The 19,434-nt window shown below is 42.2% G+C and overlaps 1 protein-coding gene across 7 annotated transcripts in view; it reads left to right on the top strand.

Annotated features, from left to right (window-relative positions):
- The window catches only part of PTPN14 (protein tyrosine phosphatase non-receptor type 14), a 177,185-nt gene that overhangs the window by 109,365 nt on the left and 48,386 nt on the right, over positions 1 to 19,434 (top strand). For all 7 annotated transcript variants that reach the window (XR_010412293.1, XR_010412292.1, XM_064594176.1 and 4 more), the window contains one exon: positions 18,818 to 18,915. Coding sequence is in view for 5 of the 7 variants with exons in the window: in XM_064594176.1 (XP_064450246.1) it covers positions 18,818 to 18,915 (98 nt within the window). In the remaining 2 variants the exon portion in view is untranslated. The remainder of the gene's footprint in view (positions 1 to 18,817; positions 18,916 to 19,434) is intronic.

The raw sequence follows: 19,434 nt of genomic DNA, 5'->3' as shown, positions 1-19,434 counted from the left end.
CAGCAGAATTTGAAAATTTCTTTCTTACAGAAATAATTAAATCACTTTGCATAAGGTTTTGATTTCTTGGAAAAAAGAATTTTTTGAAGGACAAGACTTTCCTGTTACTATTGGGTCATATATTCCTGGTATGAAGTCTTGTTCTGTGTCTTGGAACTAAATTATGTAATTTCTTCTTTAGAGTTTTAAATTGGTGATTCATTAAGGAAAAATAATTACCTTCTACATCTGGAGTACCCAATATTCTTCCTTCTACATCTGGAGTACCAAGAGTGGTCATTATGAAGTGATCACTCTTCTTTTTACTTTCTCTCCTGATTGTAAAACCCTATGTTTTGAGATTATTTATTTGAGAGAGAGAGAGGGGAGGGAAGAGGGAAAGAGAGAATCCTGAAGTAGACTCCCTGCTGAGCATGGAGCCCGATGTGGGGCTCAATCTCACGACCGCAAGATCATGACTTGAGCCAAAACCAAGAGTCGGCCGCTTAAACCAACTGAGCCACCCAGGTGCCCCAAAACCCTGTTTTAAAAAGTTATCTACCATTAGTACTTTCGGTAAGTATTTTATTATTAAATATTACATATTTATCCTTAACATGGAATAATTAATATAATTTACCACAATTTTGCATAATCAATATTTTAGTTAATTTGGACAGCCGTTTTGGACAGTGTACCAAACACTGGCATTTTCATTCACTCATTCATGTATGTGTGTATACATTCAATAAGTATTCACTGAGCGTCTGTTGTACCTTAGGAATCTTCCAGGTACTAGAGATACGGCCGTGAATAAAACAGACAAAATCTCTGCCCTCATGAAGGTCACATTTTTGAAATAATTATAGTAGCTTATGAGTGGCTTCTTTCATTTTTATAAAATTCCAGTTGGGAATTATAAGAGCATATGGTACCCTAGTTACCAGAATGATTACAATTAGATACTGAACTATATTCTCTAAAAAGAGCATGAAACAGTGTTGTTCAGTTCCCAGATAATGGTTTACTTTCATGTGCTAATTATGACAGGTCCCTGCCATAGAGAAGGTGATAAACATATAGGAGAGTTTATATAAACACTTATAAATGAAGATGTTTTCCTTTTATATGCTCTTTTTTTTTTTTTAAGGTTTTATTTATTTGAGAGAGCGTGGGAGCAGGGGGAGGAGCAGAGGGAGAAGCAGACTCCCTGCTGAGTACAGAGCCCGACTGGACTCAGGGCTGGATCCCAGGACCCTGAGATCATGTCCTGAGCCGAAACCTTAACCTGACATTTAACCGACTGAGCCACCCAGGCACCCCTTCCTTTGTATATGCTTTTGATCAGATTCCACTTTTAGACTTAACCTTAAATCTATGATCATGACTTATATGAGAAAAGCAGTCTGTCGATAAGCACAGTCATTCCTTCCTGCCCAAAGTGCTGGAAGTTACACAGAATGTGCTGACTTGAGAAACTGGAGAAAGACTTGGGACTTAGTTATGTGTATAGGACTTTGTTGCCAGGGTGAAGGTGATAGTGGCTTTAAATGAGTTTTCATAGAAATAACAAAATCCTCAATAACAAAATGTGTGGACTTGTACCTATTGATTACACACACTTGTTTTTCTTCTCTAATTTTTTTAGGGCATGTTTTTTGGTCAAGTTATACTGCGAAGACCATTTTTAGTGTTACTATTCTTTACTTTGGTGACATTGGTTTTTTTTTTGTTTTGTTTTTTTGAGTATGACAGTTTTATAATGGAGATCATGCGGGAAGAGGCCATGGTTTGGCCTCTCCAGAGATTTTGCCAAAGATGGGGTGAAAGGAGTATTTCATTTCCCGTTTCCTACCACTTAACCTTTGCCCATTTCACACTTGCTGCGTGGGTCTCCTCACCTCTTGGTCTGCACGGAAAATTCACATCATAGAAAACAGGTAGAGGGGCGCCTGGGTGGCTCAGTTGTTAAGTGTCTGCCTTCCACTCAGGTCATGGTCCCAGGGTCCTGGGATCGAGTCCCACATCGGGCTCCCTGCTCGGCGGGAAGCCTGCTTCTCCCTCTCCCTCTCCCTCTCCCCCTGCTTGTGTTCCCTCTCTCACTGTGTCTCTCTGTCAAATAAATAAAAATAAAATCTTAAAAAAAAAAATAAAACAGGTAGAAATATCTGAGCTTCATTCTGTAAAGCTGTGTCTTATACAGAAATATGAAGCAGAGGATTTAGGGGACAGGAAGGGGAAGAAGAATGATGAACAAAAGAGGAAATCCATTACTATATCAAAAAGAGTTCCCCCGTCCCCCAACTTAAAAAATGATGGGATCAAATTTTGAAGTGGTTTGATGAACTTATAAGTTTTAGTGAAAGATAATCTGGTTATAATTTTTTTAAAGCAGTAATTCAGTCTATTTTCCCTAAAAGAAGGAGTCTTTATCTGAAATTTTTATTTTCGGGGAGCGTGGGTGCTCAGTCGGTTAAGCATCTGCTTTCGGCTCAGGTCATGATCCCGGGGTCCTGGGATCGAGCCCCGCATCGGGCTCCCTGCTCAGCGGGGAGCCTGCTTCTCCCTCTCCCTCTCCCTCTGTCGCTCCCCCTGCTTGTGCTCTCTTTCTGTCTCTCTCTCTGACAAATAAATAAATAAAATTATTTTTAAAAATTAAAAAAAAATAAAATTTTTATTTTCGTGGCTCAGGCTAGTGGTCTCGTAGGTGTCCTTGAGTGTTCCTTCTCATGGCGCCCGCGTCCAACCTTCAGAACATGTCTGGAGTCTGACTGTCCCCTCCCGCATGCACTGCTGGTCTTCCAGCCCGGGCCACTGCCCCTTCTCCTGACTGCTGTCCAGACTTCACTCCCGCCCCTTACAGACCAGGGTCTATGCAGCAACCAGTGGGCCTTTCTTTCCAGTGTGTGTCTGTTTATGTGGCTTCTTTGCTCTGCACCTTCCGCTGCTTTGCCACCTCACTCAGAATAGTCCAGATCCTTCCATCACAATTTGCCTCTGTGACCTTTCCCCCCATCGTTCCCTGCCGTTTGTCCTCTTGCTCGCTCCTTGCTCTGCAGGCTTCCTTGTGATTCTTGAACACACCACTACACCTGTTCCTACCAGCCCTTGTATCTGCTCCACCAGAGCATCCCTCCCCCAGATATTGATAAGGCTAGCTCCTCATTTCTTTCAGATCTCTGCTCAGAGTTCACCTCATCAGAGAGACCTTTCTTGACCACCTCCCACTTTGTTACTCGCCATAGCTTTTATCTGATTTTATCTCAGTGAACTTATTTATAACTTAATTATTGCTTGTTGTCCTCACTGGAATGTAAGTTCCTTGAAGGAGAGCAAGGTCTGCGATTTTTAGTTCGCTGCTACATCCCTAATGCTGAGGACAATTCGTGGCATGTAGCGTGTGCTCATTGAGTTTTGTCGAATGGATGAATAAATGATTGAATATATTTACTAGTACATATCTAATATTTTGCCAGTAAATTGGGTCTAAGTTGGTGTAATTTTTAAATAAAAGTGCTATAAGAGGCTAAGAAATCATTACAGTCATAGAATTTGACAGCTTTTATAATGATTTCCAACCAATAGATTTGGGGCTGGTTTCATGAACATATTTAAATATAAGAGGCCATATATTTTCTGCAGGCTTAATTTTTAGGAAAAGCCTCCTGAGCTCTTTGTTTAAGGAGGAATTTGAGTACCAACTGAGTACTTCTCTTGTGTAGGAATCCTGTCCTTTGGACATGGAGTTATGCCCGCTGCGGAACTGATACCCTTCCTTGGTTTTATGCCCCAGTGAGTTCTTGGCTCCTAAAGAGGCATTTGATGTGTTCCTATACTAATGCGATAGTTTTAAATTCTTAAACTTATGAAAAGGAGGAGTGTGTTTATAGCAGCTTTCTCCATGAAATGGAAGAAATGAAGAATTTTCTCTGATGTGCCAATTACAGTTCTCTGCTTGACAATCCCCCTTCTTTGTCCCCATACCTAAACAAAGAGCTTCTTTCCACCTGTGTGTAGATCATCATTTTCTTTTCGAGGAAATGGCATTTTCTACTTTTAAGTTTCCTGTGTGTTGGGGGATGTGAAAGACTGCCTTTAGAGACTGGGGCAGTTGGAAAACCACACTCCAAAAGAAGAAAGGGCATCCAAAAGTATTTCTTAAATTGCATCCAACAAAAGGAGTATCTAGTCCTTTAATCCTAGAGCCCTAGACGGGGGTTGAAAGGAAGAATTGTAGACAGACATTTCCATGCCTGAAAATGTCAAGTGCAATTTTGGCAGACATCGCAGCATAGGAAGATGCTAGATTCTTGGGCAGTGAGATGTTTGCTGGTTCAGTATTTTATCTTTGGCAGTGGCTGCCACGCTTGATATCCTCAGCTGCTTTTGATGATTCTGCAGAAGAAGAGTGTTCATTTCCAGCAGCAAAAATTCAGTAAATGGTCCCTGGATTCATGTTCTAATGTGTTTACAGCTTTCTGTAGTGTTTTTTTTTTTTTTCGTCCTTCCGATTTTTCCTTTCAGATTTATGCTCCAGGCTGACAGAAATGACAGACCATGCCAGTTGACTACACAGGCACAATGCCTTGGTGAAAGAGCACTTGACTCTAAAATCAGAAGACCTGGCAAGTCACCTTGCCTCTCTTAGTTTGCATTTCCTCACGGGTAAATGTGAAATATGTGACCCACCGTCTCAGAGAGTCTCTGTGAATGTGAAATGACGTGAGCTATTGCACCTGGAAACACCTGGAAAACAATGCTGTGAATCTAAGGCATCGTTACAATGAAGGATTATTCGAGGGGCACCTGGGTGGCTCAGTTGATTAAGCGATTGCCTTCAGCTTAGGTCATGATCCTGGAGTCTGGCATCGAGTCCCGCATCGGGCTCCCTGCTCATCAGGGAGTCTGCTTCTCTCTCTGACCCTCCTCCCTCTCATGCTCTCTGTCTCTCATTCTCTCTCTCTCATTCTCTCTCTCAAATAAATAAAGAAAATCTTAAAAAGAAAACAATGAAGGATTAGTAGAATCTTCTGATTCCTTAACATTTAGAGAAACTGATGACCGTTGTTGTGGAGAGTTCAAGTCTCCAAAGCATTTGACTGACATGTGGTGTATTTTTATTTATTGCAGAGTATAACCTAGCAAAAATGTAGAGTTTCTTTCAGCCAGTCTGTAATTAATGGGTTCTTAAGAAGAAGAAAGGCCACATCACATACGGCTGTCATGATGTCTTGCTCCAATGTAAACATACAGTGAAGACCTACTCTATGCTAGATGTTGAGGGGAAATACAAAGATGAACAAAACAAGCTTTTAAAATAGCCAAGGGAACAAAGTAGATATTCATAATTAAACGAATTGCCTAATCCAGTACCATGTTAGTTTCAAAATGCAGTGGGAACAAAGAGGATGGAATGAAATATTCTTATTCAGTGGCTGGGGGAAAGCTTTATATTGTGCAATACCTAGAGTTTAGGTGATTTTGGGTTTTTGTTTTGCTGCTGAATCCCATATTGTTTTATGCCAACTATTTGGGTGGCTAGCTTCCAAAGAAGCATTCTTTTTGCCCACTGGGTTTCTCTGAGTCAGTAAATGATCATAATGCTTTTTGCACAGTTCCCAAGTCTAGGATCATCTACTGGATCTGTGAATTACTGAACAGAGAGGGGTGGTTCCTGCCCTCAAGGTACTTATGGGCTCAGGGAGATCGGTGAGCCTGTCAGCGTTAGAAATATATAGAATCTGATATTGAAGAGCCGTGATTGGTGAGAGGTTGAACATGTATCTTATTGGCCAGATTCAAAGTGGGGAGGGTTGAGCAGTTGTCTCCCAGTAGGGTCCATACTGTGGAAATAAAGGTCATCCAATAGGATCTCAAGGGATCTCCTGTATTTCTGACTTCTGGGCAGAAATAGCAGCTCTTTTGCCTTTTCTGATGAATTTCCCATCCAGCTTGTGTGTGTGTATGTGTGTGTGTTTCTCTGTCAGTGTTTTTAAATATACTTTAATGTCATTTTTTCAGTACTGAGACATTTTTAAGCTGTGACTATGAGAAAATGTACATGAAATGACTAAGAGTGCAGAGTGAATGGATACCTGCAGAGTTTAAGCACTAAACCTAAAATCCTAGAGATTAGATGTATTTAAAATTTAGTTTGGTCAATAAGTCAAAACAGTATCCAGAGTGTAAAATTAGACTTGGCTAAGCTCTTAGGGACAAAACCTGGGTGGGGTCATGGGTTTTGATGACAGAGATGCTGGAGGGAGGGATGTAAAAGGTCACGTTTGCTCAGAGTACTGATGTGTCAGAATCCAGACTGGACTAACTGTAGACAGAAATAAAGGCAGGCAGGATTCTCAGCCCATCACCCTGAACAGAAAAAAAATCACAATCAATGACAGATCATTCCCTTCCATCACTTATCTTAGGCTGGAGGGTCCCCACAGCTGGAAGGTGTTCTCTTGGTCTGGCTTGTCACTTGCCTTTTGGCCAACATAGAATCTTCGGTGGTTTCTTGAGTCTACTAGGTATGTTAGAGTTGGGTCGACTGGCACATTCCATTTCTAAGAGCAGAGGATAGCCTCTGCTTTGCACTGATCTGCGATGGTAGGAAGCTGGGTTGAAGAACATAGAATGCTAGTACCCAGTGGTCTTCCCATTCATCTCCATCCATACTGAGCTTCCTGGTCACCAGTAATGATCAGATACTCTGTGTGTCTAGCCTTGTGACTTAATATAGGGTGGAAACTTCTATTTCTTGCTTCTGTTTCTCTAGGGATACATCATTAATTACTTTCATTCCATCATCCCTTCATCAAACATTTATTAAGCCTGTCGTACTCACTTCTGGGACATAACTTCATTGAGAGAAGACTAACTTCTTTTGGCAGTTGTTCACTTGTGAGAATGTAGGAGCTACCTTTAAGTGGGGACTATAAGGAAGAATTCATGGCCATCCACAGAGATGATCCTCTCACCTCATATTCGTTGATTTTCATTTATTTTTTCCTTCAGACCCAGATAGCTGACAACAGCCCTACTCTTCCATCTGCTAGCTCACCAGATTTTTAAGGATTCATACAAACTTCTTAGCCACAAACCTGGCTCTTTACCAGGAAGACAGATTTTTGGAGAGTTGACTCATCCAGCTTCCAGATGTAATTTAAGCTCCCTTTTCCCACAGTGGGGTTATAGGTAATATTATGAACATATGATTTTGGGGGCAGGCAGGTATATAGTTTCAGCTGATGAGTCAAGACATATTTATTCCTAGTATTAGAAGGATAAGGCTCCATATTTTCCAGTGGGAATGCAGAGGAGTGGTTTTGGTCATGCTAATCTGCATGGACCCTTGTTCCTCCTTGATCTGAACTCCTTTTGCCCACCATGAGAACTGCTTTCTTTCTTTTTTTAAATTATTTATTTAAATTCAATTTAGTTAACATATACTGTAGTATTAGTTTCAGGGGTAGAATTTAGTGATTCATCAGTTGTGTATAACACCCAGTGCTCATTAAATCACGTGCCCTCCTTAATGCCCATCACCTAGTTACCTCACGCCCCCCACCTCCAGCAACCCTCAGTTTGTTCCCTAGTTAAGAGTCTCTTATGGTTTGTCTCCACAAGGGTTTATTTCATGCTGTTGTTGATCCTTGATTATGATTCAGCCCTGAGTCCCTTCTTTGCTACTTGGTAGCTCAGAAAGCAGTATAACCCATCAACAATTAAACAGATGGGCCACACTGAAGGAAAGTTTTTTGTTTTTATAAGATTCTGTTCTTTTTAGAGCAAGTTTAGACTTACAACAAGATTGAGGGAAAGGTACAGAGATTTCCCGTACACCCTCCACCCTCACACCTGCAGCTCTCTGCCATTATCAGCATCACTTATCAGAAGTTTTACCAAGAATGACCTACATTGACACATCGTCATCACCCAGAGTCCATAGTTTACTTTAGGGGGTTCACTCTTCATGTTGTACAGGGATTTGGACAAATGTAAAATGACATGTATCCATCATTATAGCATCATATAGAGTATTTTTACTGCCCTAAGGATCTGTGTGCTCTGCCTGTTCACCCTCCCTTCTGCAGCCACTGATCTTTTTACCATTTTCATAGGTTTGCCTTTTCTAGAATGTCATACAGTTGGAGTCATATAGTGTGTAGTCTTTTATCTTGGTTTGTTCCACTTAGTAATGTGCACTTAAGTTTCCTCCATGTCTTTTCATGACTTGATAGCTCATCTCTTTTTGGTGCCGAATAATAATCTACTGTCTGGATGTACAGTAGGAAGCTGGGTTGTGAGAATGTAGGAGCTACCAGGTGACTGGATAAATACAGTGTATTTATCCAGTCACCTACTGAAGGACATCTTGATTGCTATCAAGTTTTGGAAATTATGAATAAAGCTGCTGTAAACATCTATGTGTAGGCTTTTGTATGGACGTTAAGTTTTCAACTCCTTTGAATACCAAGGAGCATGATTGCTGGATCATATGGTAAGAGTATGTTTAGTTTAAGAAACCACCAGACTGCCTCCCAAAGTGACCGTACTGTTTTGCATTCCCATAGCAGTGAGTGAGAGTTCCTGTTGCTCCACATCCTTGCCAGCACTCGGGGGTCAGTGTTGTGGATTTTAGCCATTCTAATAGTTGTGTAGTAGTATCTTGTTGTTTTAATTTGCATTTCCCTGAAGACATGATGCAGAGTATCTTCTCATGTGTTTATTTGCTATCTACTTATTTTCTTTGATGAAGCGTCCATTATGATCTCTGGCTCATTTTTAATTAGGTGAGTTTTAAGAGTTCTTTGTATATTTTGGATCAGTCCTTTATAAGATGTATCTTTTGTAGATAGTTTCTCCCAGTCTGTGGCTTGTCTTATCATTCTCTTGACATTGCCTTTTGCAGAACAGAGTTTTAAATTTTAATGAAGCCAATAATTTCTTTCATGGATTGTGTCTTTGGTGTTGTATCTAAAATGTCATTGCCGTATCCAAGGTCCTCCAGATTTTCTCCTATTTTTGTATTTTGCATTTAGGTCTGTCATTCATTTTGAGTTAATTTTTGTGAAGGGTATAAGGTCTGTTTCTAGATTCTTTTGGGGGGGGTGGTATGTGGATTCACAGTTGTGCCAACACCATCTGATGAAGAGGTTGATTATCTTTGTTCCATTGCATTACTGCTGCCCCTTTGTCAAAGATCAGCTTACTCTATTTATGAGAGTTTATATCTGGACTCTCTGTTCTGTGCTGTTGATCTTCTTTCACCAATACTACACTGTCTTGTCTTTGTCTTTATAATGTCTTGAAATCGGGTAGTGTCATTTTTCCAGATTTGCTCTCCTTCAATACGGTGTTGGCTATTCCAGGTCTTTGAAGGAATATTTTTTTTCCCTTTGCCTAAAAGCAAAAAGTTTAAACCTTCCTGCTCAGTGTGTGATGGGTTACATTTTTGAAACTTTTAGGAGCCTCTTTCATACCATAGAAAGAACATCTCCTAATCTTACTATGAGGCAATTAGTCTCCCTCCCTCCTTCCCTCTGTCTGTATGCGTTCCTCTCTTGGTATTTCATCTACTCAGAAATGTTTATTGAGGGCCTACTTAGCGCCAGGTACTGACATTAAATGATAAGACCCAGTCTCCAGTCTGTGAGGAGGTTGTAGTAGAATGGGGGAGGTGCAGAGGACAGTGCAGGAGAGACCCAGGCCAATTACTGTGGGGGCTTAGCGGGGAGGCTCCATTAACTGGTTGAGGTTTGGGAAGCTGTACAAGAGGAGATAAATTTCAACTGGGCTTTGAAGGATGAGTAGGTGATTGTCCAAATGGAGGAGGATGGGCAAGGGCATTCTGATGGCAGAAGAAGTAAGGAGGCAGGAAGGAACATACTAGGTCTGGGGAAGCACCATAAACTGATTACAGCTCAGGTATGTCATGTGCCGTGAGATATGAAGTCAGAAAGAAAGGAGTTCTGAGTGGACCATGAAGAGCCTCCTGGGCTCTATTCCGAGTATGAACTTTTTCCTGATTAAGGTTATTGGATGTTTTATTTTGTTGAGCTAAAATTCACATAACGTAACATTTAATATTTTAAAGTATACCATTCAGTGGTTCTTGATATATTCACAACGTTGTACAACCATTGGCAGGATCCAATTTCAGAAAATTTTTTCTTGCCCCCTCCTCTCTTCTCTTAGCCTCTGACAACCGCTAATCTACTTTCTGTCAATTTGCCTATTCTGGACATTTCATATAATTGCAGTTATACAATATGTGACCTTTTTGTCTGTCATCTTTGACTTAGTGTAATGTTTTCATAATTCATTCATGTGGTAGCAAATATCAGTACCTCATTCCTTTTTGTGACTAAATAACATCCCATTGTATGGACAGACTGCATTTTGCCTATCCATTCATAAGTTGATGGGCATTTGGATTGTTTCCTCTTTTTGGCCATTATGAATATTGTTGCTATTTGTGTGGGAACATGTGTTCTCAATTCTCTTGGGGATATACCTAGGAGTGGAATTGCTGGGTCATATGATAACTCCATAATTAACTTTTTGAGGAACTGCCAAACTGTTTTCCAAGTCATTGGAGTTTTTTAAGATGGAGCAAAACAGACTTGGATTCTATTTTAACATCATGTGCTCTAGGACTGTATTTTATTTTGAGACCAGGTATTTCTACTTCTGTTATGTTTCCCTAGTTCAGGGCATCACAGCCCACAGCAGTGAAACCTGTCTGGTTCTTTTAAATTGTATCGTTGTGATTGTCATAAAGGAATAAAGGAATCTGTACCCACTAGCACAGAATGTGGCAGAAAGAAGTGGTGTTGGGGTGTTCTCTCTCCCTCTATGATGGATTGTAGAGAAAGAGTTTTTCTTTTTTAAAGAGAACCCTTGATTAAATTATAGGCTATTATTAGGGAGTTTATTGTACTTATAAACTGTACTTGGATTCCCTGTAATTTGTTATAATTAATGCAGGAGTTCAAGAGCAGAAAGCAAGGATCAGGTTGTGGCATGCTTTTCTCTTTTGCAACACCTTGCTATCATTGGCCTTTTTTCACTAGTAGTGAAGTGAAGGCCTGTGTGTGTTTGTGTGCATTTAAACAAACATTATCCTTTTTAGGAAAGAATTGCAATCCTTTGACTCACTGAAACTTAAGGAGCCCTGATAAGAAGTTAGGTGTCTGTGGCAAAATAGGGTATCGATTGATGAATGCTGAAAACTTCTGGAATTGACTTTTTGCTGAGACAGTCTTGCCTGTGTGTGTGTGTGAGCATATGCACGTGTTTGTATTTTCATGCATGCACATGTATTGGCTTGTGGTGTGAAACGGCGAGGAGAAAAACTTTCCCTTTTAAGGTTATCTTTGCTGAGTTATAGTTTTAGTCTTGCCCTCCCCCCCCCCCCCCACATTGGGTTATTTCAGTTTTGCAGTTGCAGGAGTGTTGGCTTTGTTGTCTGCTCAACAATGCAGAGTTTTAATTGACTGTGAACTTCAACATTCATTAAGTATAAGATAGTGCACGGGTCAGGTGGCAGATACATTATTATACTCGAATAATCATCAACTGAAATCTTCTCAGGGGTTTGAGGATAGAGGGACAGAGGGAGGGAGGCATTCAGGTTTATCTGGTTGCAGGCCTGCATGCGTCCTGTTTATCTGGTCCTGGCAGACAGAGAACGGGGTGGGACACCCTGGCCATTATCTGGATTTACAGTGGTGAACACCCTTTGGAATGGATGGAATGTGCTCGTTCTCTCCTGGTATCTCTGTCAATCTCAGTGTTAAAATTATGTTCCTTTGCTGTTCTGTACCCCAGAATTCTAGGACAGCCTGTCCCCCATCCCCTTTCTTGTCTTTCATAGTAGAGAAACCTGTACATTTATTTCTTACTTGCCCCATATAACGTAAACCAGAAAGCAATGGTCATGCTTTGGTACATCCTGCACTGTCCTGGGAGAGCTAGGTTCCAGTACATTCTAGCAAGATTCTTCTGATGTGGCTGATTGTGAGGGAAGGTTTCTAGTGAGGAAACCCTTTCCTTTGTAATAACAGTAACAAACAACCCATCTTTATCTCTTGCCCTCCCACTGGAGTAGAGCCTTCACAGACTGAGGAATGTAAGGATGGCATTGACATGCTCCGCTCTCTCTAACTTGTCTCATCTGTACTGACCAGGCACATGGGAAGAGAGAAGCTGGGCTGACTGACCTTGACCTGTAGAGAAGGGGGGGCAGACAGAAGCTGCCTGATAATAACAGTGGTACGGCGGGTCGATAGTTAGAGCTTACAGAATGCTTTCACTAACCTATTTTTAACTCTGAGAAAGCATTTTCTTTCTCTCTCAGATCTCCTTGGGCACTGGAGTAAAAGGAGTAAAGCATGGGTGATATGTGCCAATCATGCCACTCATCAGGGGTTATTAAGTCAGCTAGCAACAGAATGAAGTCTAGATCCCTTCGTTATGATCTATAACAGAAGTCCATCGATTCAGCACAAGAGTCAGTAAAGACCGCGTGTGACACCAAGGATGAACTGCAATCTGCTTTTTAAAAAAAATCTGCCTTTGGAAATACATACATGTACGGGCCGTTTGTACCCACTTCTGGCTAGAGCCTCTCCTTCTAGGTGGGAGCCTACTGTCAGAGACCCCGCTGTCTCGATTCTACTTTGTCCCTCTGTGCGTCTTACAAGGTTGTTAACGAGTCATTAGAATACACAGCTTGGTCGTCTTTCCCTCCACCCACCTCTGGAGGAGGAAAGTGAAATTTCCCAGAGGCTGCTGCCGGGACCAAAAACCAGATCTGAATCCCCTTACGACTGTCCTGTCCTGTGTTTTGACAGAAAAGCGCCTCATGTCAGCGTCTGCCTCGTATGTGGTGGCACACGCAGTCAGATGGGGCGGAAGGCTGCTTGGTAATCGAAGCCTTTCCTTAGAGGCAGTGGGATCCTAAAAACCACCAGGTAGTGGCATTTTTATTTTCGTTTTTATTTTTGGACTTCGGTGGAATCGATGACTTGGTCGCAAGGGCTGGGAATCAGATCCCACTCGCACTGCCTGGGTGGCTCTGGTCTGTCCGGCCCTGCCTCCAAGAGCAGTGTGACCTTGGGCAAGTCATTCTTCTCCCTCCTACACAGTTTCCTTCTCTAAAAACAAAAGGGTAGGACTTGGATTTTGAAATCTTTCCCTTGTCAGATAGCTTAGGCTAAATCATGCCGTAACGACATACGACCCATGGATCTCTGTGGCCTTCAGAAACAGAGAGAGGCTTGTTTCTTGCCCACCTTCCGCATCCACTGTGTCCACTGCCTTCCCTCCTGGGAGCTCAGGCCAACCGAGGGGCAGTCCTACTTGGACGCTGCAGGTCTCAGGGCAAAGGGAAACAGACGGCTTGGAAGACTTCTGCTCCTGGGTGGCACGCCATTCCCTTGACTCCAGAGTTGATGAGGTTGGTGGGCAGGTAGGGGGAGGACGGAGGGGAGGCTCCACAGAGAGCAAACATTTGGAACAGTCCTAATGGCCACCCCCTCTCCTTTCTTCACCATCCTATGCTTTATGCTGAGAACGTGGAGCCCTTGAGGAGCACCATGACCAAAATCAGCTCTTAAGGCTTTTAGACTTCCATGGCTATTCTCTGTTGGAGACACTTCTGCTGAACTGGACTTGGAATGAATATTTCACTTGTGGGAGGGGTGGGAGAAATGCTTTAAAAGCAACATGTCCTCGGCCTCTGTGTTCCTCTCGCCTTATTTGTGGTTCTGTGGTAGTACACTCCATACTTTTCAGAACACCACATGGAATGTCTCAATCTGAGAGGTAGTAATAGACCTGCAAATAGAGCCGAGTTGCATAAGTGCTTAGATAAATTCCGCACATATAAATGGAAAAGAGAGATTGCAGATCTGAACGGTACATCTGTAAATGTTGAGGATAATGTTACAGGGTATAATTTTGAAAGAGTTCTTTGATATGACTGTCAGAAGTACTGAATGCTCTATTGATTTGACCCAGTATGGCATTTTTTAAAACTTCCTTTACAGAATCTCAGGGGGAGGAAGGAACATGGAAAAGTCACTTATTTTCTTGAGATTGGATGGAACTATTCCAGACAGATGAGACAAGACCTCCCAAGACTGGTTCATACTATCTGTCAGTTTCCAGTTGTAGTATTTAACAGCACTGACTGTCAGGAAGCTTTTCTGTTTCCCCTAGAGAAACCTGAATTTTAATCTCTATGGTTTAAAAACAAAACAAAAACAAAGCAAAAAACTTTGAAAGTAGAAATTTTACCTTTCCTCAACAAGCGTAGTTATATTCATCAGTTGGTAGAGGGAGACCAGAATCCTAACCTAAAACCATTCATTGGACCCCAGCAGTCAGATGGACTATTTCCAGGTCTTTGAATATGAAAAATATTAAAACGTTTTCCTTGTGAGGTTGGGTTTTCAAAGAGGATCCCTTTGGAAAGTTGGCAAATACTTACTTTCCTGGCATGAGGATTGATATGTGTGTGTGTGTGTGTTTTTTTTCCTCCCTCCACCCAAAGCTATGACAGGGTGGAGTATACTTCCGTGAAATTGCATGTTTCCAAAATAGGATTCACTGTTATATTTTACCACCGTTAGAATTGAATCTCTAATCAAAAATAAGCAAAAGCCAAACATCCTAGAAATAGAATTTCAGCTCATATTCTCTAATTTAGTCTTCATAGAGGATAGAATTATTATACTTTACAAAAGCGCCTTTTGAGCAAAAACACTCCCAAACAGTTTCCAAAGTGGTCCAGTTTCATTCTCATTTCTGCGATCACACATCCTAATCTCCACAGTCTTACATGGTAATAGCAGCATATCATTAATGCTGTTCAGATTCTCTCGTAGTCTGGATGGCTTCCAGGAAAGAGCTCTGCTTTCTTCAGCTCCTCTGTTTTGTGTCCCAGTACAAGCTTATGTTTAACCTGAACGACCAGGAGCAATCCTGGTGTTCCTTGCTAGTGGATTAGGACAGACCGTTGCCTAGAATGGAGTGGATCTGTTCTAAAACTCCCTCGTGTGTTATAGAAGTGATAGCTGTAGATGAAATTGGAATCAGCAGGATAAGAAAACTGTAACTATTGTTTTGCTGGATCCCGTGGATTATATTCCCAGAGGTATCAGCTGATCAAAGGCTCTAGCCATGGCAGGTAATGCTAGGGTAACACCTTTTAAAATGCTTTACTCTTTGGTTCTTAAAAATTGAGCCTTAATAGCGCACTAGAGAGAGAACCATGACGTCAGTGGTTCAAGAGCGGATGAGCATCCCCACAAGGCAGAGACTGTCGTAAACCTTTCCAGGATGTCCCTCAGCATTGAACCAACTTCTGCATACAGGAAGTGCTTAATAAGTGTCAATATCCATGTTTCTCCTGGGCTTGGAGAGCAGAAAATAAGTCAAAACTGCTCAAGATGGGGTGCCTGGCTGGCTCAGTTGGTTAAGTAGCCGACTCTTGATTTTGGCTCGGGTGATCTCAGGGTCAGTGGGATCGACGGGCTCTCAGCTCAGTGGGGAGTCTGCTTGAGGATTTTCTCTCTCTCTCTCTCCCTCTGCCCCTCCCCCTTTCTCTAAATTAAATAAATCTAAAAAAAAAAACACTCAAGATGGCAAGGAATGGATGGCATATAGAAGAGATTTGACATTGTAAGATAAGGAGGAGTAGGTGAATTTTACCACTTTTCCTACCTTGAAATTGGGTGTTTTGGTTTGTTTTGTTTGTTTTTCTTTTTTGAGAATCCCATTTGTACCTTTCTTCAGTAAACTTAAGATTCCTTCCTATCCTGAAATTCTGGGGTTTTGTTGTTGTTATTTGGTTGTTTTATTTGGTTTTGATATCCTTTAAAACTTTTCTGAAGAAAGTCCCAACAGGATCCTCTGGCAATAAGATGAAGTAACACTTCTCATCATTCTTTTCTTCTCCTACTTTAGGAAGTATGGTCTTCAGACTCTAAGTGGCTCCTCTTCAATGATCTATCTGCTTTCACAATGAACTCTTGACACTTAAAAGATCTTTTGCTGACTTAGGACCCCCCTTCCTTGCCTCAGTTTCCACAAGGAGGTGTTCTCCTCTCTAAGAACCGGCTAGGTTAGAAGCATAAAAGATCTTCCATAAAAGGCTCATGGGCAGTTCCCAGTCTCCTGAAGGGAAAGTGACCTTACATGAATGAGTGGAGCTTTTACTGTTTCCTTGAAAACTGGCCCAGAGGCACAAGACAGGTGACAGCGGAAAACCAAGAACCAGGGTGGGGAACAAGGAAAGAACATGGCAGACGGTGCTGAGGAAGAACCTTGAGGGGAGGGAACACAAACAGGAAATGTGCTATGCTACATGGAAAGGGAAGTAGGCTTCCGAAGCCCATGTTTTCCCTCCTAGTTCAGGTTTTACTGAGCTTTCTCCCAGGTGGTGAACTAATAGTGTGCATCAGATTATACTTTTAGACATAAATCTGTTATTTATTTATTTATTTATTTTTTGGAATTTTTATTTATTTGACAGTGAGAGACACAGCGAGAGAGGGAACACAAGCGGGGGGAGTGGGAGAGGGAGAAGCAGGGAGCCCGATGCAGGGCTCGATCCCAGGACCCTGGGATCATGACCTGAGCCGAAGGCAGACGCTTAACGACTGAGCCACCCAGGCGCCCCCATAAATCTGTTATTTAGGTAAGGCTGTAAAAGCTGAGTTTTGCTCATGATTGACAGGGGGCACAGTCCTTCAAGCAGAGGCGCTAACGGAAGCCATTTCTGCTGGAGCTCTTGCAGCTTCAAATAAAACCATGGAACCCGAGAGCCTCGACCCTTACCGTGTGCCCAGCTTGCTCTTTTCCGCCTCGGAATGGGAGAAAAGTAGGCAAACAGTAGGCGCCTGTATTATGGGAGTGCGTAGGACTACACACTTCTGTAGTGTTAACTCCCCTTGGGCTAAACGTTTGCAGACGTCGAGCTTGAATACACCTGAGCTTGGGGACTTTAGTGAACAGGTGAAAAAAGGGAACCAGCAGATAACATGAGGCATATTTTAACTGTAGCGAACCACATTTCTTCAGTCTTCTCCGTTTTGACCTACTCTTGGTGTTTCTTTAAATTCGTACACAATTATTACTTCGGAATGTTTTCATTTACTCTCTTCTCTGCTGTGACTAATGAAGAGACAGGTTACGACTTCCGCTTTTCCTTCCATGGCAGATGATTGCCCCAAACTCCCCCCCACCACCCAGGCAGCGCCTTCAATTTCACAGGGTTTTTGAAAGTATCCTGCCTAGGATTGCCTCCTTATTAGTCTATGCACTTTCGGGGGACAGCAGCACTGCTCCTTCCTTACCAGCCAAAGACTTTTAGCCACGTGCTCTTCTGTGTAAGGGCTTCGAATCCATGGTGCGCCTCACCAGCTAAGGAGAGAGTAACTAGGTGAAATGGAGCCGTGTCCACTGATGTCAGAGCCCGGAGTGGGCACAAAGCTTTTCTGCCCATACCAGGGACTTGTCTCTGAAAATCAGCGCCGGTACTTACTATATGCATTACTTGATTTAATCAATTGATGTGGACAGGAAGTACAATCACCGATTCAGTAGCGGAGCCTGTAAGATGATTATGGCTAATTTTAGGTGAAGGTAGGGTGGGAGTAGAAAGAACATGCTGTTTTTCTATTATATACTAAGTTTTACTAAAACGAATTTTTTAATAACTCCACGTTGGTCCTTCTGATTGAAGTATAGATTTTTCCCACCAGAGACTGACATGGTTGTCTGTACCCCCGTCCAGTCGACCCAAGAGGAGAGAGGAAGTAGAGACTCTGTGGAGGAGGTAGAGACACTGAGTCCTTCCCTCACATAGGCATCGGATTGCCGTGTAATGATATCCGTGATATCAAGGTAGAGACGACAGTAATTAGCTCTCAGTGCTGATTGCCCCTCTCTAAAAGAGTTGAGCTTTGGATCACTCTTGAGCTCCCTGGATTGCCATGTCCCAAGTTTAGAAAAAGTAGAGAGTCATGGTTACCAAGAGCAGAAAGGTTGTTAGCATTTGCCAAGAATTAATGCTAGGATAAGTCCATTCTAGAGGGGACTGTGTTTTAAGAGTATGGTCAAGGGAAGGAGAGTGCTAGGAAGAAAGGTTTGGGGGTGAGGAGATTTCTAAATGTTCAGGTAATTCCAAGAGTCCAGCTTTATTGGTTCTGAGGGCAGCGGTCCATTCTGAGGCTGGATGTTGCACATGGGCACACAGTTTACCTGCACTCTGCTGGGTTGAGGCTGTACTTCGGGTTGGGTTTTTGTGAGTCACAGACCTGTAGGGTGAGCCTCGCTCTGAAAAGCTTTGTCCTAGCCACTAGCAGAATGCCAAATGATTTGACCTGTTTGTGATCCACCTCACCAAACTGTTGAGTTTAAAAAATGGCGTGTTTCCAGAATTGTTTTAGGAATACACCGCTGTTGGGATGTCGGTTTGGCAGCCCTGTTGCCGTGGGTGTCCAGGTGTGGAAGAGCATTTTCCTTCCCAGTCTCTGTTATGAAGAACTGGTCCTTATCAAGTATTTCATCCTGCTGACCTACAATGAGATGATTTGATGAGAATGTTCTCAAACTGAGAATGCACGGGATGTGGCACTTGCCACATCAAACGAAGATAAACACAGGCAGAGGGCACTTTCCATCTTTTATGGAGCTGACCTTTATCGGCATCACCTGTGTGTCCTGCTGGGTACACAGGGTTTTACATCTAGAGACACTGATCTTGTGGGAACATATTCCAAGTATGTGTTTTTAAGATTATTTGTTCCTGTGTTCCCACGACCAGATATCAGTATTACCTGCAAGTCAAAAAAGACGTGCTTGAAGGGCGGTTGCGGTGCACGTTGGAACAGGTGATCCGGCTGGCTGGCTTGGCTGTGCAAGGTAAGGAGCGCGGTGGCCGCCATGTGAAATCCCAGTTTTCCTTTGACTGCAGTGTTGCTGGCCTCTCAGAGGGAAAAACTGAATTTACTTAGATGATCCCTTAGTAACTCTCACTTTTCATTCCAAGATACGTTACAAATGCAGAAATAGAAAAAATGAAGCAGAAATCGTGATTTTTTTTTTTTGGTGGCAGGCTGGTGGCTTTCTCAAAGCTGTTTGCAAATTGTTCATGCTTGTATAATTTTAGTTTTATTTGAAGAGATAGCTTTCATCCTGCCTTTAATTAAAGCTACATTCAGGGTTTGTGGAACATTTTCTCAGAATTATTCCACTGCCCACTGTGGTCATATTTTGTGGCTTCATGTTATGACTCTTTGACTTTCCCATCAGTTTCAAGTGTGATAGCTTTAAACATTGTAGTATAATTTACTCTCACACAGTTACATCATTTTTTTAAAGATTTTTCTTTTTTTTTAAATTTATTGAGAGTGAGAGAAGGAGTGGAAGGGAGGGGCAGAG

The sequence above is a fragment of the Mirounga angustirostris genome, unplaced genomic scaffold (assembly GCF_029215605.1).
Source record: "Mirounga angustirostris isolate CCGP_5_RB_7025 unplaced genomic scaffold, mMirAng1.0.hap1 SCAF_6, whole genome shotgun sequence".
Taxonomy (NCBI): Eukaryota; Metazoa; Chordata; class Mammalia; order Carnivora; family Phocidae; genus Mirounga; species Mirounga angustirostris.
The sequence above is the reverse complement of the archived record's forward strand: the minus strand, read 5'-3'. Positions and strand labels throughout refer to the sequence as shown.